We start from the raw sequence: 26,452 nt of genomic DNA on the forward strand, positions 1-26,452 counted from the left end.
GATGGCTTCTTATGGTCATTGGTCACTGGAGGTCACTTAATTTTCTGTTCACTCTTCCATTGGGTTTCTTGTTCTTAATGAATTTCAGTGTTGACAACAGTTTGCCCTGTTAACATGTATCCACATGCACCTTTAATAATCTAGCTGCCTCTAGATCTAGTCCTGTTGGCCTCTAAGTCTTTTCAAAGTGTGTTTGTGAGCAGCAGCATCTACTACATTACCTGGGAGCTTTTTAATAATTCAGAAACTCACGCCTCATTGGTAGAAATCCTGCATCAGAATCATCATTTCAACAAGATTCTCCAGCACTAGAATAGAATGTACATTTAATTTTGAGAAGCTCTACTCTAGCTAGTATCTTAACATTCCTTGTCCCCCAGTTCATAATCATCAAGATTCTCTGGTGACCTGTGCTGGGAGTCAAGTGGTGAGGTCATAAATGGAGTTTAAGATTGTAGTATAGGGAAGGGCCAATTACATTGGAATAAGTTTTTGGCCCCTAGTAATCTGAGTCTTGGAGTTAGAAAAGGAGAAAGAATTTAGCATTCAGTGACATAGAGTAAAAGGAGCTTCCCTGCTGAGTCAGATGTTTTATTTCCATTTGTAAACCAGAGCAGAATTATTTTCAAACCCATAGATAAGTTTGGGGGCAAGGAGCTTTTACTGCAGCATTAATAAATGAATTAAAATCCAGAGAGACAACATTTCCTTTTCTGATTTCATGTGGTGTTAGAGTTAGATTATCTTAGGAGGTCTTAGCATTTGACTAGGAAGAGAATGCTCCTCCTTGTGTGGAGAAAAAAGGATTAGATTTTGCTTTATTCGGAGATCAGCCTTATCTATCTTAGTTCAAGGATGGATCTGAGATAGTTCTTTTCCATGGTGTGCCAAGCCTAGCTCAGTGACCAAAGCCAGATTCATCAGAAAAACCATGTTTGAATGTAATTTTATTTCATTGGTTTTGAAAGCAGTGAGATTATGCCTTTCTGGAGTATATCACTTGTCCCTACTAAAGCATACCATTCTCATTCCTACAGGAAGTGCGTTCTTTCTTAATACTTGATTGTTTTTAGATGTCAGAATGAGTGGGTATAGAATGATTAGGGAGGAACAGAACATTTTAACTGCTAATTCTTTGCAGTTTCTAGGAAGTACATCCTAAGTGTGCAAAATGAGAGTAAGATTTTTACTCTAATAAACTTGTTTTGTATACTCTTTAAAAATTCTTTATGATCTGCTTCTAAAGTAAACTTTTAAAATTCTTTTCCTTTTGCCTCTGTAGCATGAATGTCAACATCATCATTCAAAGAACAAGAAACATTCTAAAAAATCTAAAAAACATCACAGGAAACGGTCCCGCTCTAGATCGGTAAGGAAGTTTATTATGGGTACTATTGAGTGTATTGAAATATTTGTTAATAACATTATGAATGAAATTGTTATATGTATTCTATAGGGGTCAGATTCAGATGATGATGACAGCCATTCAAAGAAAAAAAGACAGCGATCAGAGTCTCGGTCTGCCTCAGAACACTCTTCTAGTGCTGAGTCCGGTAAGCATTTCTTTTAACTTGAATAGGATCCTTGACATTGGGGGGCGTCGTCACTTAAGGGTACTTCTTGGTCCTGATCTCTGAGATTGAACCCCTGCTCAGCAAGGAGTCTGCTTAAGACACTGTCTCCTTCTCCCTCTGTACCATCCCCCTCATACTCCAAAATAAAACTTCAAAGAAAAAAAAAATCATTGGCACTTGGATGTCCTCAAATTCAGACTGTCTTTTTTTCTGTTCATGCTGCTTAGAGAGAAGTTATAAGAAGTCAAAAAAACATAAGAAGAAAAGCAAGAAGAGGAGACATAAATCTGTAAGTAAGCTTTTGTTATACTACACCTAGGTTGTTTTAGCTCTTAACTTGTTCAGTGGCAGTAGAACCCTTTTTTGCCTAGTCCTGTGCAGTCCAGGACACCTAAACTCGGGAATTAGGTAGTTTGTCTTTACCATAATCTTCAATTAAAATATTCTAGTGAGCTTTGAAAATAAACACACATCAGTGTTAAGATTCCCACTCTGGCTTTTTAAGTAATCTTAGAGAAAGACCTAAGTATGTGTGTATGTGTTGCAGCTGTGGTGAGAATCACAAGTTTAAATAGTTCTTAATTTTACATATGCATCAAGATACCCTCAGGAACTTTTTCAAAAAACACAAGTGACTGGATATTTACTGCCTCTTGAATGAGATTTTTTTTTTCTTCATGCTGCTCACTCGAATTTATACATATCTAAGAACGGACCACTTACTTGGGCAGAGACATTGCACTTTAAATCTTGCTTTTCAGGGCACCAAGGTAGCTCAGTCAGTTGAGCATCCACCCCACACTTGATTTCTGCTCAGATCACGATCTCAGGGTTGTGGGATTGGGTTCTGTTGCTCATCATGGAATCTGCTGAAGATTTTCTTTCTCTCTCTCTCTTTGCCCCTTCCCATGCTCATGTGTGCTTTAAATAAATAAAATCTTTAAAAAATAATAGTCCTGCTTTCAGTTGCAATTTTGAGGAAAGAATTTATTGTATAATAGTCAGCCTGTTAGATGACTAAGCTAATCACAGCATTCTGTATCTATATCTGAATAAACCAACAAATACTGGGTTGGCAGAAAATGTAATGTTTGTCTACATTTACATAATAGATATAATCCTATCTTGTATGCTTTCTTCCCTAATTTACTGAAGCTCTTTTGTGATGTTACTGAATCAGAATGTCATCTTTCCAATGAATCTTGGAAATGTTACAGAATCCTTAAGGTTAATAATTCAAATTTCACCATACTTAGGAACACATGCCCTATAATACATGGATGTTCTTAAATATGACCTGTTATGAAGATAGTAAAAAACAGTGGTATCCTCATCAAAATGCTAATGATATTTTTTATTTACACAGGATTCTCCAGAGTCAGATGCTGAACGAGAGAAGGATAAAAAAGAAAAAGACCGAGAAAGTGAAAAAGATAGAACTAGACAAAGATCAGAATCAAAACACAAATCACCTAAGAAAAAGACTGGAAAGGATTCTGTAAGTATTCAGAATTATTTCATACCTGTGTTTCCAAAATACAAAAATGGATATTGTGGTTTATATCAGATTTAATAGACTTTTTACAGATTGGCTACCATTTGAAGAAAACAATGAAAATTCAATTTACCTCTTACACAAAATAGCTTTCCTACATACCTGCTGCAAGTGTTCTGAGTTGTCTATTTCTCAAAAATAAGTCTTCCATGACTTTTTTTTTGTGAAAGTCTTACTTTGTAAGTTGTAAGGAGTACCACTGGACGTTTTCTACCAGATATTTAAGGAATATGGGACTCAGATTGGGGATTCTCCAGATGTGCTCAGACATCAGTACTACTAAATCTAGTTTGAAAGGGTAGCATTCCAATAACTTTTAGGAGTAATCATTGTGAGGGAAGAGATAAGGGCAAAGGTATAGGAGAGGGACTACATGCCAAAATTAACATTTTAATATCAAATAACAGTAGACTTCTTAGTTTCCATCTGTGTGGGTATGTATATAAGACAGCAAAGTAACACAAGCCACCTTAGCAGGAGTAATGCCCCTGAAGGGACCCATGGAGAATTTAGTTTAAACTCTAGTTCAGATAAGCCCTGGTCCTCCCTCTGGGTATTGTGATTCCGTTGATACAGAGGTTCTTTTTAAAAGGTGCCCTGGTGACTTTGAAGCATGCGCTTGGTGAATGAAGATTTCCTGAATACTTAATAGCACCTTAACAGTTTTCTTCTTTGTAGTCAGTTAAATGAAATCTCTGAATGGAAGGAGATAGATGAACTATTTTCTTAAGGTTGTTTTTCACAAAGAGTATTAATTTTTTAAATTGTTTTTCAGCCTAAGTAATGTTTTCCTCATAAATTTTAAATGTTTATCCTTAAATCCTAAGTTTTTTTCTTAGGATAGTATGCTCAAAGTATACTTTTCTGTAATACAAAACACTTAGAAGGCAATCAAGAATCTACAAAATTAACAAGGAATATAGTGCCTTAGGTAATGAGCACCTAGCTTTATTAAATGGAAACAAAATGTTGTATATTCAGTGGTGTAAGAGGAAGGGAAAGAAACCATGGTTTACCATTCTGCCTGATTTATATATTAATGCAAAATGAAAGTAGCATCATATAAAAGTCTTGTCCTGAATTCTGCCCTATAAAACCAGGGAGTAGTTAGCAACTCATTGGGAGGCTTTTGGGAAAGAGCAGTTCTAAACCCTGTGATGGACTTGTTTCTGTAGAAGACAATCCATATATTTTGGTTCCTTTTTCTCAAAGTTTCAATACTACTTAACCTTTTGAGTACTGACATTAAATGTAATTGTATTCAATGTCTTTTCAGGGGAATTGGGATACTTCTGGCAGTGAACTAAGTGAAGGGGAATTGGAAAAGCGCAGAAGGACCCTTTTGGAGCAACTGGATGATGATCAATAAATTATACCAAATATATGTTTACAGTATGATTTAAAGTCGAATTCAGACCAGGGACTCTATTTTAAAGTTCAATTGAAATAACACTGGGTTTTAATTATATCACAGGAAAAAAAAAAGTGCATTTAAGTATTGTTATTGTGGACTTTATAAAAAGCAAAGGAAATTGAAAATAACTTTTGATTCTGTATCAAGAATCATATTTTCATACGGTCATAACTGTCTTTCTGTGACCCTTTCATAGGGCACTGCAGGATGGATTAAAGGTGGCAATTTACTGATAACTGCAGATGTCTCTACTTTGTTCTGAACTCTGAGTCATGAGGCGATTTGATTTACTTTATAGAAGTTGGATTTTGAAGATATAATGAAAATTTTTTTGATACTTAGTAGTACAAAAAAAGCACCAGCAACTGACAAAACTGCTTTTTTGTGCACTACCCAACTGGTTAAAGCTGATATGATCTTTTATGGTGAACGCAGAAATAGGTGTTCTTAATGGAAACCTGGTAGACCCTTAATGATAGTGGTGCTAATGAGCGCTACTATAATAAAGCCACCGTTATTTTTTATGAAACATCTGAACATTTTAAAAAAAGGCTACTGTGAGGGCATTATTTTGAGGTGATGTTTAAAAAGTTAACATCAAATCAAATTGTAAATTAGTTTAAATATATTGCCTTAAGGACCTACTAAAGAATGTGCCACCATACTTTAAGTGATAGTTGCAATATCCTTGTCTGAAACAAAAATCAATGTTGACTTAAACATTTTCTTTAACAGTTGTCTTTTTTTTTTTAATCCGATCTTTTCTCTTACTTTTTTTCATTGAGGAAGTCTTTTACCTTCCCTATTCACTGAGAAGTATTGACTTCGTGGTACACATTCTAAAGCATTTCTGATTTGAATATTTTTGTACATTTTTATCAATTATTAAACCTTCTCTTCTAGCGTGTACTAGTATTTATTTCTACTTAAACTACTCAGCTATAAAAAAAAGTTGTATGATCATTTAAAGATACTAAATCCTTGAAATTTTGCTTCATCTTACCCACATAGCTAGGTTCCTTTCCTTTTTAATATTTAAGAATATTATAAATCAGTACATTTGAGGCCCCTGTAATTTGTTTTTGATCTACAAATTTCCTATAGAAAACTTTAGAGAGGCAATGGTTTGAAGGTAGAATACTCTTTACATGCTAACTTTTGAAGGTTGGTAATGTAATTTATACTATTTTCCTTCAGTGCAGGAGATTTTTTTAATAAGTAAATTTTAGCACATAGTCTTTGGCATTAGATATTTTTTTATTTTGGACACTTCAAGCGATCCTATTTCAAGTTGGAATTTAGAAGAACAAATATTAATTCATTTTTTTTTCCTTCACCATTCTAATGAATTTGAGAAGTTCAAATGACCAGGACTGCTTTTTCCCATCCCTGCATACTTTTGCAATTAAATCTAGCATCCACTGTTGAAAGCCTCAAAAAAGGGTGGGGGTGGGGGGTTATTTCTAAACTTTTCTCTGCCAAGTCATTTTTCTGCTGTGAAAACGGACATGATTGTGGAAAATGAGAATCACTATCCTTAGAAGATGTGAAGTAATCAAGTTGCTTGCTTAAGGTTAGTCTCTTATTGTATATTAGAACCAAAAACTATAACAACTTTGGCAATCGGGAGTTGCCTAGATTTAATTCTCAGAGGTCTCATAATGCGTTAATATTGCTAATCATGTCAGACACTTGACATGGAAGTCAGTGGCAAAATCTTCAAAATGCATATGATACTGGCAGAAATACTAGTGGTGTTTCATAAGAGAATTTAATTTAGAATCTGTAAAATTTTGTTTTAATTCCATGAATGATGATTTTTTAAGTGCAACTTTAAAGTTTTAATTTTTCTATTTAAATAAAAAGTTATTGATATGTTTTAGCATGTCCTCAAAATAGATTTCTGTATTTCTTAGAGATACTGTCTTATCACCTCAAATTCCTACAATACAAATTCAAGTTTCTCTATAATTCACCCATGAAAATTATCTGACCTAAAAATAAAACTATTGAATAAATGGCTACTCAAAATATAACATTATAAAAGATGTAATTGAAGTGACTGTAATCCTTGTCTACCTTTAATGAGCCCATCAAATGGGATTTAGTTACCAAAAGGTACTGTACAGTCTGAAGTCACAGGTGATGGGAAGATTAGGTTTCTCAATTTTCAGTTTGGTAAAAGCTGAAATGTCTTAGATGTTCAAAAAGGGGTTTGAACAAATGTGTTCAAACAGGAAAGTGTGTTTATTTTTAGATGAGGGGAAGTTATATATTCAGTTAAGCATCAGACTTTGGTAAATGTTGAGTTTTTCTTCCTCTGTATCATTAATATTAGTTACTGGTTAAATTTACTAATACATTTATTATTATAGTAGTCAAAATCAGAATCTTCAGTATTTGATGTTTTTGTTTTCTCCTAGTCCAGTAATTCCTATATGGGAAAATTGAATTTGTATGAAAAGTTAGTCAAATATGATGAATTCTTTGCACTTTCCCAAGTTTGTTTAAATAACTTAATGCTTTTAAAAAATAACAGCAATGCTCCTTTAAAAAAAAAACACAGCAAGGCAATTTCATTATTACCCAAAGCAGCTTCAGAAATACAGATTATTCATGTTTTTCAACAGTAAGAACTTCATATATGCCTCCCAGTAAATTTGAAAATGATCAGTGTCACATCTTGACTTTTGCTAATTGGGCCTCATTTTATACAGCTATAAAAACGGCCTAGAGTAAAGCTCTATTCATAGTGGTAGAGTGAAGAAACTGTAAAAACTGAAATGTCTCTCTGTACATTTTTCTGGAAAGATGGTCCATAATTTTCTTTTACCAAAGGGCCTGTATTCTGTGTTAAGAAACATTTGCCTGGATGATCCCGGTTTTCTTCCAGTGTTAAAGGTCAACTCAGTGCTGACTAGGCAGCCACTTTTCTTTTTGCATCAGAAAGGGGTAGCCATATGGGGTTTGGGGGTTTTGTTTTTTGTTTTGTTTTTAAGCCTAGATGCTATTTGAGAGAGAAAGGCTTCCAATCAAATAGTACCCAGGGAAGAGTGATGAATGCTATAAGTTTATAGAATATTTAAGAATATTATGTAAATTAAATGTAAATTACAAAACTAAGGAACCAAATAAACATTTCTAAAAGCAAAATGAGGCAAATCACATTAATTGCTTGTATCTTAAATCAGACTTTTCTTTTCCCTTGGGGATGTATCTCTCTCAGTATCAGGTACAATTTTAATTCTTTTACATTCTCTTAAGTAAAACCACTCATTTTAAATAAAGAAAAAGCAAAATAATGTCATGAGTAATTTTTCATGGAATTGTGTTCTAAGTAGGCTTACAATTTTACTCTTTGGTTCTGGTAATGGCATGTACTAGTCTAATAATTCTTACCTTCTTTATTAAATCTTACCTTGCTCTTACGTTTTTCAGTTGTGTTAACATAAATGGTGGTCAGGTTCCTTGGAGACAGGGATTTGTGTTTCATTTACTGTTATATCCTGTGGATTAGAACAGTACCTGGCACATTGTAGGCCTATACTGAATGATTGTAAAATAGTTGGCAGATACATTCAGCATCCATGGTACCAAGTAACTATATTACAGGGCTTGAAAAAGCATCATCGCAATAAACTCTACTAACCCACAACTAAAGCCACATACATAATTGAAGTGCACCACTGAAGATAACTTCTAGTGAGTGGCTTTATCTTTTCCTACAGAAATTTCCAAAGCTTGTTAGCGAGAACATATAACTTTCGTGTTTCTGAGTAGGAAAAGAAACCCCTTGTGATGATTTGAAATGTAGCTTTTCATATTCATAAATTAAGATACCATAGTAGTTTAAAAGTAATAAACTTCTGTTTGAAGAGCTAATGTTTAGCTAGGCCAGAGTTAGTGGTAAAGGCCATGCTTGGAAACAGTGACAAAATTCCCAAATTCTAAATTGAGAACTAATCATTTCAGGCTATTTCCAACAAAGGGTGAGGTATGGGAAGTGAGATGATTTTGCTTCAAGTACCTGCACACTCCCCCTAGCCCTTCATTTAGCTGTCTCCCTTGCAGTAAGTTCCTTAATTGTAGATTTTCTATGCTTTTCAAAAAACTGGCTATATAAAAATTGCTTTTGTGACTCAATATAATCTACACTTCAAGGCCATCTCATTATTGTTAATGATTGGTAAGTGCCCCAGGTGTTATGGCCTAGGTTGATGTTTGCATTTCAGGGGAACTAGCTAACCCCCACCCTCACCCCAGTTTTCATTCATAGACTGAAATAGAGTGGCTGCCTAATCAGATCATAATCCAACTAAGCCATTTCTTGATGCCCTTTTATGCTGTTCCTTGGGGCATCTAAAATGTCTATATATAAATACTCCTTTATTTTGGTCCTGCCTGAAATTTGGTAGGTTTGGTCTCTTGCCTACCTCTCTACAACTTAACAGAAGATTTTTTCTGAAAGGTGAGTAATGATAAGGGGGAACAAGTTTCTATTTTCTGTGTTTGTAATTACCAGATTTTCTCTTCTGTTTATATATTGTTCTGATGTAAAGAACTTAATAGTTATATAAAATTAGACCTTTTGTAAATAAATATAATTTACTAGAAAAGATGGCATCTTTTACTAAGTTGGATTTGTGTTCGCTTTTTCCTTTAAGTACCCCTCCTATGCAGTTCTTTGCTGTGAGATGCTAGAGGCCCGCATTCTGTTTCCTCCGTGTAAAACTTGCCTCTATAAAAAAAAACTATATCAAAGAAAGTATATCTAACCTTCTTGCATTTGTTTCTTGCTTCGAATTTTTTTCTTGGAATTAGGTCAGGTATTAGTTTTAAGAGAAATGAAAAACTATCAGATTAATCCTTTTGCATATACTGAGCTGATCATCTTTGTAGACATTTCTGATAAAAATTTTAAAAATGTCTTAGGGCTAAGAGCTGTTTTACCAAATATTAAAACTAATAGGTATGCCCATTGTAAAGCTATCATAAGAGTGTAGCTTGAGTCTAAAAAGGTAATTTTACAAAATCGAGTATGTTGAACAGTCTTTGATGGGTATCAAGTCCCTTCCTGTGCTAAGCATTGTTGAGTCGTCAGGGCCCCTTGGGCAATCAATGAATTTTAGTGGATTAGAATTTAGATGTTTTAGAGGATTGGGAGTTGAGAATAAGGATATTATTTTGAAGTCACTGGTAATTATCTTTAAGAGTGGATATTAATGGTATGTAATGCCCCACCCATACCTAACCATACCTGTATCTCATTTGAACTTATTGCTGTGCTTTGGTTTTGAAAATGTTTTTGAATTTGTAGAATATTAAAGATACTATTTCTTTTACCATGAGGCACAAACTAGAGAATTTTACTAACTGGAATTTAACTTTACCCCCTCTTTATAAAATAAAGCTTCAACGACATTGTATAACTGTGGCGTAAGAAGAGCACTGAATTGGTAACAATAATTAAACTTTATTCATGCCTCTCTAAGAAAGTTTTTGAGGGGCGCTTGGGTGACTTCATCTCAGGTCGTCTCAGGGGGCTGGAATGAAGCCCCACGTCAGGCTCCTCTGCTCAGTAGGAAGTCTGCTTCTCGCTCTGCCCCCCCCTCCCCACTTGTGTTTTCCTTCTCTCTCAAATAAAATCCTAAAATTTTTTTAAACAGTTGTTTTAAGCCACTTGGACAGTTTTCTAAAATACCAAATTTCCTTGCTTTCCTAAAAAGAATATACTGAATGTTGCACTGAAGATTTGGAATTAATAATTAAAAATATCAGCATGTTTGGTTGGGCAGTGGAAGCCAAACTGCTTGTACGTACCTTGCCAACCAATGTAGTATTTGGTTGCAGGGTTACGTCTGTGTGGTCCACACATAACCTATCAATATACACACAACATCCTCATTAAAACAAATTTGGGGGATGGGGAGTAACATCTTCAACAAACACCAGTGTTTCTCTGGAAGCAATAAATTGGTAAGTACAATTTTGGAGATGTATCCCCCACTACCAAATCTGTTAGGTTCTTATATTCCATACAGCAAGTGATCAAGAGCATATCAGTAAGAAATAACTTCCTAGAAGATAAAAGCATGTAACACTGGTAAACTCTCCCCACGCCCCCCCCCATTAAAGTATGTCATTGAAAGACTACAACATATTACAGGATAGTAGTGTAAATAGTTTATTTGCTCATATGTCATGAAAAGACCAGAAAAGTAACATGAATTGCTTTTTTATAAAACATTTCTAATATTGCTAAGAAGGCAAGCCCATTAATAAACAGAAAAGAACATGCCAACATTATTGTCTATTTGTTGATTAATAAATAGGCAACTATTTTAATATATGCTTTTTAGTATTAAGCTTTGGAAAGCAGCCGCCTGTCAAAAAGGGCCAACTACTTGTGTTGTATCATGGTCAAATTGTTTTTTTCATCAAAATCAATGTTAACAGACAAAATCTTGGCATGTTCTTTTTAAAGTACACATTTATGAAAATGTGCTAGCAGGTGGCAGTTTTAAAAGTAATTTTTTGTAAATAGGTATGCTAAAGTGAAATGTGGTAACTGATCCCTAAACTGTCCTTGTAGTTAAATATATATATTAAAAAAAACTATAAGTTAAAATAACATTCAGATTGTATAGCACAGGCTGATGCATTTTTAAACAATATTTACAATATTACCCAGAGGCTTAGGTGGGAATTAAAGTGTAAAAACCATAAAAAACTGCACCAATTTTATAGCAAAATATCTGTACATTTAAAAAGAGATCATATAACTACACATTATCCAAGGAAAATGGGACCTTCACCAAGGGGTTCACATAAGCACAACATAAAATAAGAAATTCAGTGGTTAAATACTATACAATAAACTTTACAATTAATATGTTGATGTACCAAGAAGTAAGCCAGAAGCAGAGTGTATAATATGTAAAGTACAAATCAGCTTTAGTCCAGTTTTTGACTTTGGAATGGATCAAGTGCCCTGCCAGAGAGGAAGGAAAAATAACAGTGGCTTAGTTGGCCATTTAGTCCTATTATGTATCACTTAAGCTTAATCCAAATGTGAACATTTCAAGCAATTTAATTTGCAATTCCCTATAAAGCAATGATGCCAAATATATCTTCTCTGGTTTACAAAAGGGTGGGCGCGGGGGGGGGGGCACTGCGATTGTCAGGAGAATAAGGCTAGGTTAACTACACTACTAGCTAGCAGAAGTAATTGAAATGCTTGATAGAGCTAATGAACTTCTCCCTGGCTAGCAAGGCACCAATTTCTGTTCTCAGAATAGGCCCATAATGGTCCTCAGAAATCCTAATACTGATTACTGAGATGTTAATTTTAGTGCTAATTAATAAATACATCTGCATTATTATTATTTTAAAAGCTGCCTCTAGCTGAAGAACACAGTACTGCAAAAAAATCTTACACAAATTTGTATGCCATCATATCCTTGCATTCATACTGGTGAACTCTCACAGGGTGTCCTACCCGAGTACAGCAGTGTAGAATGTAAAATGAGAGAGCTGAGTGACCTCTGTGCCACTGCAGTGCATCCTGTTTGTACTTGGCTGGGGCTTGGTTATGGACAGGAGCTTATATGTGACTTTCTTTCTTCCAGGTTGCAAGCCCTTAAAAATAACAAAGTTGATGGATATGTCTAAAACACAAAAGCAACTTTTTTCCTTAAACATCTCAGCAAAGGAAACCCACAGCAGTTGCATCCATGTTATTTACAACTTATCAGGAAACCAGGGTGTGCCATCATGGGACAATCACAATGGCAGATAATGAGTATAATACGAAATTTACATTTTGGTTAAAAAATTGGGTAATACACTGGTGTAAAAAGATACCTAATCAAATCAAACCCTATTGCTTTGATTAATCTGAGCAGGTACTTCCACTTTTAGGCACTTGTTAACAAAGGTTGAAAGGAGAGCCCGTCATTTTTAAATTCCTATGTGTTTGCTAAATCTGAGCCCTTAGAATATTTTATCAATGTTCAAGGTTGCGGTTACATGGTAGCACATAAAGTTCATGTGGAAAGTTTCATTCACGTATACTCTACTCATACAGGCAGGTCTCAGGTTCACATGGTTATCTCGGCACCATTAACAGAACGCAGGTTCTGATCATCAAAGCGCCGCCTGACACTTCTCCTCACCGCATCGGCTCGTCTGTATGGTTGGTTTCTAAGATCTGTAAAGAGGAGAGTATCAATCAGAGAATTGCAACCTTTAGTATCATGTGTCTAAGCAAGACAAAGGTAAGCTGGCAGCCAATCAAAGCAGCTTGTGTAGAAGAATCAGCTAACAGGTCCTTAAAACTCATTGAGTATTTGAGCCAGACATGTACTTTGCCCTCAATATTTAAAGCAGGATGTAATACTGATGTGATTCTGGAACTTTTTAGAAAAATATATGGGAAAGGCAACTGTTCTTGTCACTGGCCAGAGAATCTAGAGAATCTAGCTGGAGTCTTATTTTGAAATGTTTCTTCAATTGGAAAAAGCATTGGCTTAGTTCTGTCCTTTTTCTTCTGAAAACCTGAATATCAATAATTGTAATGAATTTTAAACTGCAACATTAATAAACCAACTACCCTATCCTATCTTTTCTGGAATTTTAATCACAGGACAGACACTACGCTTATTTTGCACGCAGAGGTCCCATTATTTGTATTCAGTTAGTATTAGCTGAGGTCTTTTTTTTATTTTGTGAAACACAATGCCCAATCACTAAACAAAAATAATCACTAAATCAAAATAATACTTCATTCCTGTACATTGTCTCCTGCCACCCAGTATTTCCTACTTTTCATTAGAGGGGAGAAGTTGTTTGGGCCTTCCAGCATTCTCCAATTTGTACTACAAATGCACAGAATGTTTAAAAATGCCTAATATAAAAAAAACAAAAAACCCTTGTTGAATGAATGACTCAACCACTGCATACTGGTTCAAGCAGGCATTATTCTAGTAGAATACAGTGGGCTAAACAAAGACATTTTATTCTATGTAAACATTCTTAATACGAAATCATGCTTTCGTAATGAATACTTAAGGTAGGTAGCCTAGCCAGCAGGTAAGCTGCTTCTGACTGCGTCAGGGTAGGCGGTGTACTCCGCGCACGCCCCACAACCCCGTCCCACTGTTTCATTTACTTAGTATTTATTTCCCTTCACACTGTTGACTTCTGTTAGGAGACATTCTATCTTTGAAAGGGGAAACATAAACACCAACAATTTTTTATTCCTTTACCTACTCGGTAGCTTGAAAATGGAGCCAATGGGCCATATCTGGCCTACAAAATGTTTAGACCCCAACTTATACTTTTAAATACAAATTCCTGATCTTGTAATAGATAATTAATATTTAAAAAGAGGGTTTCTGACTTCCTTGGATAACTGGAGAGTCTGGCAATACTGAGCCCAAATTTTCACATGGCAAAAAGAAAGGAGCTGAGTGAGTGCTGAAACCTATGCTCTCAGGTTCAGCATAGTCCCCGCCAATCCTGACTCCTTGCAATTCGTCACCCTGCCTCACTCTTTCTAAATTCAAGGGAAGAATAGTTTTATACATGCCCTAATCCTCTCAAGCTTCTGCTTCTTGCCCAGAATGATAAGGCAAGGTCAGAATTCCACTTTTGGTAAAGGTATGTGATGACTTGTAGCTCTATAATTCCTGAGTCTTCTGAACAATTGGGTCTGAAGATCCAAATCTTTCTTCAAAGGCTATATAGAGATCATGTTCCCTGGCCAGGACTTGCTCTCGGTTTCTTCAAATCAAGAGGGTTTAACTGATTAACTCAGAGGCCAAGAAAACAGTAAGGGAAAGACAGCTTAGCACCCAAAGCAAGAACAATCATCAGCAAATACCCTTGCCCAAGCCATCACACTTGATAATTTGGAAGCAGGCCACAAAGAGTCCAACAGAGAGGCTCTGCCTCACATCACTGTAATGTGAGGTTACAAAAACTTCTCCCTTGTCAGACTCTCACCAGTATTACCCTCAGCCATAGACTGAAACCACTGATCTGCATACAGAGAGAGGAGGAAGCTAAGTAAAAAGTGATGCTTGCCAGCTCTGTGTATCCTCCACCACCGGTGTGCTAGAAGAAATCCTTACCCTCGAGTGAACATTTGGAAATTTAGTGATATTATTCTTCTTTAAGGCTAAACAGAAAAAAACAAAAACACAAAATGATGGTTAAGTAAAAATGGGATGAAAATGGAAAGCAATTCAACTTAGTGCTTAACATACCTGGCATGTTAGCCAACAGGGGAGGAGAATGGGAGGCCATTAATACAAGAGGTGTTAGATAAAACAAGGGAAAGATCAGAGTGTCTTCCCACCCAGCTCTCTGACCTCCCAAATCCAAGCTGCTTTGAAGTTTGGCTCCAGGATGATAGTCCAGCCACAAAACTGACAGGAACAATTAGCTGAGCAGATGACAGTGTCTAGCCTTGTTAATAAGCACAGGTGGGTAAGTATGCTGCAGAGCAAGCAACAATGCACCACATCCTCTTGAGATCGTCAGAGGAACATGCATAACAAGTATAATTCACAGAAGAGTTAATGCCACAAAACAAACTCGTAACCTGTTCCATGTCAATCTCAACGTGGGAGTTATATCTAATTAGAGTATGGGCTTGCCTTGTCCCTTTTCTAATCAGCTGGACACTGCAAAGAAGTTTCTTATCTAGCCATCAGGAACCAAGGGCAAGCAGTTTACTTCTTGAAAATATTGGGATTTTTTTTTCTAAGAATAGTGGCATTTTCCAATAATAGGTATTTGCTATTAGTATTTCTGGATGCCACCCTCCTAACCAAAAAAGCAGGTCCAGATATCATCTCATCACAAGGGAAATACCCTGGATTTGACATGGAACAGAGTCGCAGTGAAGAAGCGTGAATGAGAGACTATGGGGAGTTCCTAAAGCCTTTGTTTTCACTTTCTGCCTCACAGCCCTGCTCCAATGTGGAACTGCTGGTAACTAAACTTGGGCATGACGCCCAGAAGGAAAAGAGGCCGGGTATAACGTTATGGCTTGCCTATATCAACTTATACAGACTTCCATGTGCCCAGGGTTCCTCACTTGTACTGTGAGCTCCACACTGTGGGTGATGGCTAGAGGTGACGTAAGACAGTTAAGAAAGTCCCAATTTACAACTGTGTGGTTAACAGTTCTTTCTGCATATCATTTTTCAACTTCTGGGCACTTTGCATTCCTGAGCACTTGCACACAGCTCATTTTGTTATCAAGGCATGCTAACTGAATACAGAAAGGAAGCCGGTTTAATATCTGTAAACCTATTAAAACACAGCAAGTGCTCAATAAATGTTAGGTATAGTTAGTTATTGTTATTAATGACTATCATTTTGTACTCAAAGGCACTAGCCCAAAAGCCTTATAACCACTCAGCTGCTGATCCTAGTGCTAATTCTCAAAAGTCATGCTCTATTTACAATATTGTTCTAAAAATTTCTACAAGCAATTCTATTATTTCAACTCACACACACTCAGACCACCGCAGGCACGTGGATTCACAGACATAGGAAAGTGGCAGTGAGTGAACATTAACAACAGGCGTGCAAAACCATGCAGTGTGAAGGCAACATAAACTACAACATGGCGGAGACGGAGATGCCATGCTAGCATCTTCGGGGGTCCTAGTAGACATACAGAGGGACATAAGAGGTCAAAAAATCTGTAGCAACCTTTTAAGAGCATCGGGTGAGAAAGAGTAATAGTTTAGTAATGGTATTCCTCAGTAAGAACAGGTTCGCAGAAAAATCGAGAGCCACGCTTGGCGGTGCGAGCAGTAAAGGGCACAGTCTTCAGCACTGCGTTGAAAATGACAGCCAAATAAGACAAAACAAGAGAGTAAAAAGCGAGGATCTATCACATTAGTACACGGTTAGTGCTTTGTTAATCATACCTGGAGATGGGGAAAGGCAATGTACACCCAAATGAGTTCATTAAGTCTAAAACAGTTCTCAGTCTGGGGCTTGGCGGATGGGAAACGAAAAATATTTTAAAGAGAATAAAAACGGTAGGATCTGTAAGCAGATACTCATTCAACTCCAACAGCAGCTTAACGATGAGATCAGGCAAATAGAAAATGTACATTTTGCTCATTTGACAACCCAGGGGTCACCGAGACGGAGAACAGCCTACTTGGAAAAGGAGCTCTTGCTGTTCGAGGCTAAATGCTTCTCTCCCAACAAGTTAATCCTATTGCGGCATTGAGTCAAATAGGTGCTCAGCCCCAAAAGACCTGCTCTTAGTCTTGCTGAGAGCAAAACAGCTCCCTCAGTGCCAGGGAAACAAAGAGAGGTGCCCAACAATGGGGGACTTTACCTGAGGGGCCATGTGCAAACCAATGCAGAATGAAGAAGGAGACACAGGCAGGAACGCACGTAGAGACTGTGTGTGCGCGCCATACACAGACACAGGCATGTTACCAGCCACTTACCTAGCCACTGACGACTGAGACCGCTTTACGCTAGGCCAGAAACTCTTACTGACTTCCTGTTAGTGATCTATGTACCTATTTTATTTCCTTGGGTCTGAACTGGTGAAAAAAAAAATGATAGTTTTGGCTTTGGGGATCCCTAATTATGATGGTAAGCTATTCACAAAAAATGAGAAATCAAAATTCTGACAGTTACATTCTTAAAGAATTAGGACAGCTGGGGACATGTGACTAATGTGTACTTGATGTTAAAAAGTTGTTAGTTTTGGAGGTGTGTGACAAAGATACTCTGGCTATGATTGTTTGCTTTATTGTAGAATCCTTATCTTATGAAGACACATACACTGAAATACAGATGAAATTGTACGTCTTAGATTTGCTTCAGAATCCCAGAGATTAGGGAATGGGGAGCAGGTAGAAGCAGACACATAACAAGGCTGGCCAGGAGTTGGGAATTGTTCAAAGATGATGGGTATACAGAACTCCTCGGGCTGTTCTCTGTACTTCTGCATTGTGTATTTTTAAAATTCTCTACAATAAAAAAGTGGTAAGTATCTTGGAAGCTAAAAAAAAAAAAAAACAAAAAAAAAAACCAGTATTCATATGCAACAGACATGAAAGTCACTTGCAGCCAATGCCACGGACAGTGGCTCCAATTATTGTCTCAACTATAAGAGAATGCAGAATCTCTGGAGAATGGATTCAAGCAGCAAGCATTAAAGCTACAACTTAATCAGACAAGGACCAAGCTGGGTTAGATACCACTCATTTCTAGCTGAGCAGCCTGAGAAGCCTGTTGGCCTATCAGAACGAAAGCTCTAGCTCCCGATTTCCTCTTGTCTTCAGTTACTTTGAATGACTTAAAAACGCTTTTAAAGAGCATGCTGGAAAAATCTGTACTGACCGTGGTTAGTACACAACCCTGCGTGGGCCTTGTCCGTGGTACTTATTAGTCAGGCAGGTGGGTGGGAGGGGCCACAAGGTAGAAAATGGAGCAGGGAACTAAACCCAAGACAGTGGAAAACCATCAGGAGGAGGAGCCTGGTGAAATCTGTGGGGTTCCAATGATAATGACGAAAGAGTTCTCAGAGAGTGCTGGGGTTTTCTGACAGGCAGTATACAGGCTACTAGGAATCTACTTCCAACACTAGCAAGGAGTCCTTCCCCATAATTCTGGGTCTGCACCAAGTCACTTGAAGACCTCATAAATTTGACCAAAAGTAGCAAGCTGTGGAAGGGGTCCACTGTGGGCAGGATCAGTGGGGTCTCTACGGGCTACTAGGAGAAAATATCTTTTACCTGTGATAATGTCTTCAATGGCACCGTCTTTTCCTTCATATACATGTCTGTTATCTTTCACTTGTCGCCTTCTCAATTCTGCAATTAATTCCTGCTGCTGCCTCTTTGATTTGTGGGAAGGAGACTGAGGAGAAAGAAGGATGGCAGAGATGAGAGGGACCAGCACCCATGGGGGCTTGAGAAGATCCAAACTGTGTCTGAGCATTCTGTTACCAACAAGCAGCCTCAGCCAAAAACACAAGCAGCCCCATCCCAAACCCTGCTCAGAGAAACACTCAGAAAGCTTCTGGGGGGAAAAAAAACTTTCTGGGAAAACCACGCAGAACTCCAGCTGGCGGCAGTGGGAAGGCTGGATAGTCTGGCTACAAGAGGCAGCTGGGGACAACCATCCATTTCTCGAGCTTTGGTGCAGAGGATGGGGATGAAGAACACCCTGACCTCCAGCCCTGTGGCCTGCAGCACCCGAGCTGCTTCCCTCCCAGGAATCCTCCATCCCGTTCCTCAGAGTGAAGCGGCCAGCCATGGAGGCTGCACCAAGGGCGACCCTGTGAAGCCACCCCCCACAGGTCCTCATCCGGCTACCTGGCATGATCTCGCTAGACAGCCACAAGACTTAAGTTCCTGATCTCTGTACGCCCGGAAAAGCTGCACACACCTGTTCTTCACTTCTTTCTACTGTGTGCAGAACAAAGGATGAACAACAAATCCACGAGCCCAGCTTCCAAGCCCTGGCGGAAAGCCGTCAGGCATGCGTGCAGGTCTAGCATTCGCCCCCCTTCCCTGCTGGCTCAGACGAGGCCATCTCAGGCCCTGGCCACGTCTCACCTTTGGATCCTGCTGCTCCATCAGAGCTTCCTGCTCTAGGAGTTTTTCCATGAGGGCTTGTTCCTGCTTTTTCCTCAGCTCATTTTCCTCTTCTGCTTGCTGGGCAAAGTCAAAGGAACCCAAAGATTAGTCCATGGAAGTGACAGCCATCAAGGTATTTTAAAGTTGCTCCTAAGAGAATGTTGGCGAGCCAGGTATCAGAGTGGAGGGGAAGGGACATGATCTACATTTAGGCTTATCAGGGACACTGATTCGGGCTTTCCCTGTTGGTCTCTATCACATCTCCTCAACATCCAGCAATCATGATGTACCTTGTCCAGAACGTCTTTCCTGAGGACCCCCCCCCCCCACACACACACACTGCTTCTCAGCCCGTCCCAGAGATGTGGATGGAAACTATCCAGGCAGCTCTGCTCTGGGATTTCCATGTGAGCTTGTTTTGCTTCCAGAACCTGTCCACCTACCTAAAGTTTTTTCCAAAAGCAAGAGTTCAGATTCCTCTCCTTCTGCCCACTGTTAGGGGAAAACCTCCATTCCCTTGCCTCCAGGGGGTCTCACCCCATAGCTCACTCCTTCCCAAGGGCCACAGAGTGACTTGTCTGATGAGTTTGGGACAGGAAATCAAGACAGGCTCACCTCTGCTCAGCTCTCCTGCACATTCTCTGCTTTGAAGCCAGGCTCCCTAAAGAGACTTCTAACAGTCTCGCTGTGAAGCGCTAGAGTCAGTTATCTAGTTTAGGGCCGAGGTAGAAGCTCACAGACACTCACCACACCCTCCAGTCCAGCTATTATCAAGAATAAAGTTTACATTTTGGACCCCTTTACTTCTCCCTTAAGTTACATTCTGGTTCAGACTTGGGGAGCGAAAGGAGGGATGACATCCCAGAGCCTCAGTGTCTGCCCAAAAGGTCCCCAGGTCACTGTTAGCCTAGGAGTCATTCATCGTGCAGTATCAATGGCCAGTAAAACACCCCATACCGCCACTGCCTGACAGAGACCCCTCGGAGCCCCCTAACAGGACACGGGGTGAAACGACAATGTGGAAGCGGCTCACTGACAGGCTCTGACCTGCGCCACCCCACACAGGTCACCAAGGAACTTCGCTTTGTCCTTTGCTATACCCCTGCTGTAGTATCGGGCTTTGGGACCAACCAGACCCACTTCCCAATTTATATTCTACAATTTAAAAATAGCCCAGATTTTTCTGTACAGAACTCAGGCTCTGAGGAAATGTGGTCCTAGCACATAACAAGAATCACTGTGAGTCACGTCTGCAGGGCACAGGCATTTCCAGCCAGTGAACCCCGAGCACATGGTTAGCAGTGGCTGGGGACCAGAGACCACCTCCAGCGTCCAGGTCTCTGTCCTGTGTTCGGGTTCAGCCTCCCCTTCCCTTCTGCAAACAGCTTGTGACATCACCGCCACACGAAGCCATGCTGATAGATAAATAATGTAACCTTCTGAATTTCAGGAAAAGGCCAAAGGACGATTCTGGAGCTAGAGAAGTGACCCACTATCTCCAAGAGATTGTTTCTCAAAAAGGTAGATGACCTGGGGCACCTGGGTGGCTCCCCAGCATCTACCTTCAGCTCGGGTTATGATCCCAGGGTCCTGGGATTGAGGCCCACATCAGGCTCCCTGCACAGTGGGAGTCTGCTTCTCCCTCTCCCTTTTTCCCCCAAACCCGCTCATGTTCTCTCCCTCAAAGTAAATAGAATTTAAAAAAAAAAAAAAAAAAAGCCTCATCCCTCCTCCCCTATAATCACACTCCTTCCTCCACCAACGTTCCTGAGGTTATACTTAGACAACCTTGGCGAGTACAGCCTGCAATGTCTCCTAAGGGCACTAACAGCCACTAACAGCCGCTAACAACCACCTCCCCCCACGCCCCCCACTTATTCTTTCTCAAGGAACAAATTCTTCCAACACATGCCTCTTTGGGTCACATGCTTTTTCAAGACCTGGATTGTGTCAAACAGGCTATTTAAAGGAAGGGCCACTGTTGGTCCAGATGAGGAAACAGACAGCAAGCATTCTACCTAGCACCATCCTTCAGTCCACGCCAGAGAAATACTGGTCTAGATGACCTAACGGCTTGGGCAGGACACGCAGGAGCAGGATGTCCCTGACCTCAGCTACAGTACCCTTGCCACAGGCCAGAGGCCACTCCTTTCACCTGTCCAACAACCGCATGGGAAGCCTGGAGTCTCTAAGTCCTTCACCTGCCCCCACAAGAGTGAACAGTCAGTGAGGAAGGGATGGTTCTGGAGTGTCTTCACTTGCCCCAAAGGGCAGTCAAGAGTTTTTGTCTTTAGGCTGAACCGCAGGCCTGGCTGGCTGGAGACAGGGAGCATGGTGGGCTGAGGGCCCCAGGAACACGCAGCCCCCACAGGAGTAGAGACTGTTTGGACTCACGCTGACCTCCCAGATCTGCTGCCTGAAGGAACAGGGGAGGCCGCCACACAGCAGCGGAGACCAGAGACCAGACGCAGGTCTGGAGGACAGCCCCTTGACGACCAGCACCAAGGAAGGCTATTTACCTTATAGGCTTTCACAAACCGGACAAAGACGGGAAAGAAGACAGAGGGTGGAGTCGTCTTGGGGTTTTCTCCAAAATACTTCACCACATCATCAAAAGCATCCTGTAAAGAAGCAAACTCCTCAAGTTTCATAAAGTCCAGCATGTGAACCTGACCCCCGGGGGAAGAGCAGCAGGGGGGATCCAGCCACTGCCACAGCATTCCTGCGGCCCCCTCCCACCCCCATGATCCTCTGGGGTCTCCTGGTCCTCTGAACTCCGAGGCAAAGGTGAGCAGAAGGCAAAGATGCCACACAGGATTCATCTCTGGGACCAACTGTGTTTCTATATAAGGTCTCTCTCTCTCTTTCTTTCACACATACACACACACACACACACACACGAGGAACTACCCCTTTCAAGAGCTTCCTAAGGCCACGGGACACAGGGTTAGAAGGGATCTCAAAAGTCGCTCTGACTCTGATCCCCGCTGGCTAATTCGATGCACCTTACAGTGTCCCCACCTCAGGGTCACTCAGGTCTCTGCTTAAACGCTTTCCTGGCACAGGACAGCCTCGTTAGGGAGCCATCCCACCCCATCTGCATTGAGTCCCCACCACACTCTGCTTTCCCTTCTGTGATGGTACGCAGTCCACTTGGGCTATTTTTCAAGGCTGTAAACTTAACCCCCAGGGTAGCATGACATTTCGAGGTCAAGGCCCACAGAAACCCAACACGCTGGGAAGGAAAAGTGCTTTGCAAAGCACAGGAACGACACACGCTGGCCGAAATGAAACCCGGCCTCACGCAGAGGGAGCCTAGGAGTGAGAGGGGAGGGGCAAGAGAGAGGGAGGACCTCTACAGAACAGGGTGAAGACTCCAGATCAGAAGAGGACAGTGAACAGAACACGGACAATATTCAGAAAGAGCTCACCCAAGGGAGTCATTAGCTAAAGAAGAAATCCACCCTCAGCAGACGGAGGGCCATGTTCCCCCAGAGCCAGGCCAACACCCAAGTGGGTTTACGGAATCCAAACATGTCCCTGTGCGTGGCCAGGGTACAGCTCCTTACCTGTGCTATCTTGGCGTCATCCTGCAGCTTCTTCAGCTTCCCCTCGTTGTTGAGGATGAACTCCTTCAGCAGCGTGTTGTGGTCGTGCATGGTGTACTCCCTCTTGGTTAAGTCCATGCCCCTCTGGAGCTCCTTGACGTCCAATAAAACATTCTCGAGGGAGACTGAAGCAGAGACAGCAATGTCCGCGTGAATGTCAAAACCACAGCGAGTCTGGCTGGTATGCCCAGTTCTCAGTGGATTCCTAGGGTCACTAGACCCTAGGGGCTTCGGGCCTTAGATCTTTCGGAGCAGAGACCTTACCATATGAATAAGTTACTAGTCCTCGCTACCCTGCATTGCATTAGCTTCCATATATGCACTAATTCATTTCATTTGCACTATTAGCTCGATTTGCCAGCAACAACAACAACAAACAGCATCAACAGGTTGCGTGGCCTGCCCTATATCGTACAGCTAGAAGGTGGCCAAAATGGAATTCAGTGAACAACCATGGACTCCACACCCTGGGACTATACTTAGCTATCCCATTTCTCTTACGGGAGAGGAGAACCTATTGGTCTGTAGGCTCAGAGACTCCTTAGCTGTGTGGCAGTCCAAGATCTGATCCTCCTGCACTCCGACCTCATTTACATTCCCATGGCTCTCCAGCAGGGGGCAGCATTGAAATGTCCAAGTTGAGTAAGATCGCCCGCCAGAAACCAAGCAACCCTGGACAGGCTTTTTCTCAAAGAAGCCTTCCCTGTTTCAGAAGGGTTTTTCAGCACCAGCCTTTCCATCTCCTGTGTGGCCACCCTCCCGGAGCAGGTGCCTTCCTCATACCTTCTGGGCCCTCCCTCTGGCCCCCTGCAGCCCATCTCAGCTCTGCAAGTGGATGAATTCCATGAGGCAGTCAGGTTTTTCCCTTGCTAGACTCACAGTCTTACTCAACTTCGACTCCTCAGTGCTTAGGACAGTGCCCAGTACACCGCAGGGACTCCGAAAGGCTCACTGGATTGGCAAAGGAGTGACTGGACAGAGGAGTGAGGGTATAAAGATTCCATGTCAGTTTACCTGGCAGCTAGAGAACAACTCAGCCAGAGAACCTCCGTCTGGAACTCCGCCTTCCCAGACTGATTTTTTCCAGCACCTCTGGGGAATCGCAGTTGGGCCAAACAAAACGGCCAAAACAAAAATTTTTGCTGACACAATTTTGTTCATTGTGATGCTAAAGAATCCCTAATTCAGGCAAAGAGAAACCTGGAAGGAGGAAAAATCACTGCCTTCTGAGCCTTGACCTCAGCGGGTCTGTAACAGCCTGCACCTCACAGCCCTTCACAGTCAAAACATCAGTCCGGCTTGCCTCTGTCCCGCCTGCCTGGGCGCCTCCATTAGGGCTCCCTGGGCATCTGTCCCCAGTTAGCACCACATCATCTCTTTCATTCCCTCACTCATTTACTTCCGCCCCCCAGCAATTTGCTAGGGCCTAGGGGAATTATAATGAAAACTTGATTATATTCATAAACGCACAGGTTGGAATGGACATGCAAATTGTTAGGATAAAATTAGAGAAATCTTGTGTGCAAGAGTGGTATGGCGGCGTGCTCTGTGGTAACAACACAAACGGAGCAGCCGTTTACTTTGAGGAAGTCAGAGAAAGCCTTGCCCACAAAGATTTGATTCGCTAAGCCTGAAGTAGGCCCCAGGAATGTGAATTTATACTAAACACCTTGGCTGCTTGGGGTTCAAGAACCTAATGTGAGAATTCCAGTATGTAACCAACTCTGGGGTCAATGTGCGTCTTGTTCCTTTTTCTAGCCGAATGGTCTCTGGAGAGGACACGCTTCATTAGACACCATACCAAGTGAGAAGATGTGGGCTCTAGTCCTGTTTCTATCACATTCTACCCCTGTGACCTTGGACAAGCTATGGAACCTCTGAAAATGTCAGTTTTCTCACCTGTAACTCGGGGATACCATTACGTACCCATTATAGACCAGCTACCCCAGAATCAAATTGATGATTTAAATGAGAAAATGCATAACTGCTATGGCAAAATAACAGCCCAAAGTACTGATAATTTAGCTTGTGCTCATGCTAAAGGCACAGTGTTGGGAACTACCACACCTGAGCAAGTGGGACAGCCCAAAATCAAACTCAAGTGTTTCTTGGGGGGTGACTTTCAGATCTTCACTCTCCTGTTTCAACAACAGCAACAGACTGAGAAGGACACTGAAAGGAAAAGGTAAGTGGCCCAAGGTCCAGAGCCCCGACTCTGTACAGAGGACACAGAAAGGTCTCTCTTGTGTCCCTAGTCGTTATGGCTCCCAGGCATGGGCAACACCATGGCCTACGGACCTCGGCCAAAAGCTTCGGACTTTCACCTTGCCTTTCAAAGGGGTTCCAAAGACCGGTCAAGCAGGGGATGGCTCCCCCAGGACCCATGATTAAAGGCACTTGATCCCCAGGGGTAGCAGGAAGAGCCAAAGCCAAGTACCTGCGGCAGCTTTCTCCACATAGTGAAGCTCGTTATAAAACAGGGACACTTGGTGATATTTCTCTTTTACCACATTTGAAATGTAGTGCAACAGCGTTTGCTTTCGGTCTGTCGACTTTGTATCTAAGAGCTGAAAACAAAAGGAATACGGGTTAGTTAGAGCGAAGGAGGATGGGGAGCTTGCCCCCACCATGACGTCCTTCCACTCAGAGTACAGCACCCCAAAGTGGACCGAAAAATCCTCCCGTGGGAGGGTCAAGCCTGGACATGTTCTTCACTAAACCAGCCCACTGACTTGTAAAGGAGACCACAGGACTTCTCTCCCGGGGTATGCTCGGTGTCGGGGACGACTCCCACACGCATCTCCACTCACCTGAAACCACCCCACTGCACATCTGCCACACCACCTCCCCTGGCTAAAAGGTAGGAAGTCACCAGTTTGAGGGTGAAGGAGCAGAGGAGTGAGCATAGAATCAGCGGGCGTGCAGGTACTACCCACAAGGCAGGACTCTCGTAGCGCGGTCGGCACGATTCTAGCTCAGCTCGTTCTTCTTCCCCAGCCTCCATGACACACGGCAGCGGGGCTTGCCACACATGCCCCTCTCGGGCAGAACTGGGACTCAACTGGACACTCCCTACCAAACAGCCATGTCTCCCCAGGGCTCGGGACTCAGCCTACTGCCCAACCTCCTCATGTGGAAGCCATGTTAGCCCCGCACAGCCTTGGGGGAAGAGGAATCCACAGAGGATTTTCTCTAGGCCTGCCCATCTAAATCAGATGACTGAAAAGCTGCACATTCTTTTCCATCCAGAAATATAATGTTTTATATATATATATATATATATATATATATATATATATATATGAATAACATATATGTACTTAGAATATATACATGTTTAGAAAAAAAAATATATATATATATTAAGAAAATACAGAAAAGTAAAAAGAAGCACTTTGAAAAAAAAAAAAAAACCCTAATTCTGTTCAACCTCTCTGTTAATATCTTAACCTAATTCCATTCAGGTTTTTCCTACATATTTTACTTGGGTGAACTCAATCAGTCCATGCAATTTACACCCTTTTTCAGACACAAAATTATCCATCCCTTTGAAAATTTTTCACAAACATTCTAAGAGTTAAAGAATAGTTTACCATATTAACTATTATTATAGTTAATAATTTCCCCAAATATTGGATCTTCATATTGTTGCTTATTATCTGCAATTAAAA

At 40.9% G+C, this 26,452-nt stretch overlaps 2 protein-coding genes across 17 annotated transcripts in view; one reads left to right on the forward strand and one right to left on the reverse strand.

Moving 5' to 3' along the window:
* PRPF40A (pre-mRNA processing factor 40 homolog A) overlaps window positions 1-5,450 on the forward strand; it is a 55,185-nt gene extending 49,735 nt beyond the window's left edge. For all 8 annotated transcript variants that reach the window (XM_004743871.3, XM_013051934.2, XM_013051938.2 and 5 more), the window contains 5 exons: window positions 1,283-1,369; window positions 1,457-1,553; window positions 1,802-1,863; window positions 2,941-3,072; window positions 4,406-5,450. In XM_004743871.3, coding sequence (XP_004743928.3) covers window positions 1,283-1,369; window positions 1,457-1,553; window positions 1,802-1,863; window positions 2,941-3,072; window positions 4,406-4,498 — 471 coding nt within the window. In that variant the 3' untranslated portion in view covers window positions 4,499-5,450. The remainder of the gene's footprint in view (window positions 1-1,282; window positions 1,370-1,456; window positions 1,554-1,801; window positions 1,864-2,940; window positions 3,073-4,405) is intronic.
* A 5,253-nt stretch (window positions 5,451-10,703) lies between these two features.
* FMNL2 (formin like 2) overlaps window positions 10,704-26,452 on the reverse strand; it is a 319,730-nt gene continuing 303,981 nt past the window's right edge. For 3 of the 9 annotated variants that reach the window (XM_004743864.3, XM_004743860.3, XM_004743869.3), the window contains 6 exons: window positions 25,219-25,348; window positions 22,743-22,906; window positions 21,693-21,794; window positions 19,153-19,251; window positions 18,328-18,451; window positions 10,704-12,752 (listed from right to left, as the gene is read on the reverse strand). In XM_004743864.3, coding sequence (XP_004743921.1) covers window positions 12,643-12,752; window positions 18,328-18,451; window positions 19,153-19,251; window positions 21,693-21,794; window positions 22,743-22,906; window positions 25,219-25,348 — 729 coding nt within the window. In that variant the 3' untranslated portion in view covers window positions 10,704-12,642. Of the gene's footprint in view, window positions 12,753-14,629; window positions 14,724-16,270; window positions 16,397-18,327; window positions 18,452-19,152; window positions 19,252-21,692; window positions 21,795-22,742; window positions 22,907-25,218; window positions 25,349-26,452 lie in introns of all 9 variants that reach the window. The other 6 variants (XM_004743868.3, XM_004743865.3, XM_004743866.3 and 3 more) reach the window with 3 other exon arrangements.

Source organism: Mustela putorius, unplaced genomic scaffold (assembly GCF_011764305.1).
Source record: "Mustela putorius furo isolate JIRA1106 unplaced genomic scaffold, ASM1176430v1.1 tig00003869_pilon_pilon_pilon, whole genome shotgun sequence".
Lineage (NCBI taxonomy): Eukaryota > Metazoa > Chordata > Mammalia > Carnivora > Mustelidae > Mustela > Mustela putorius.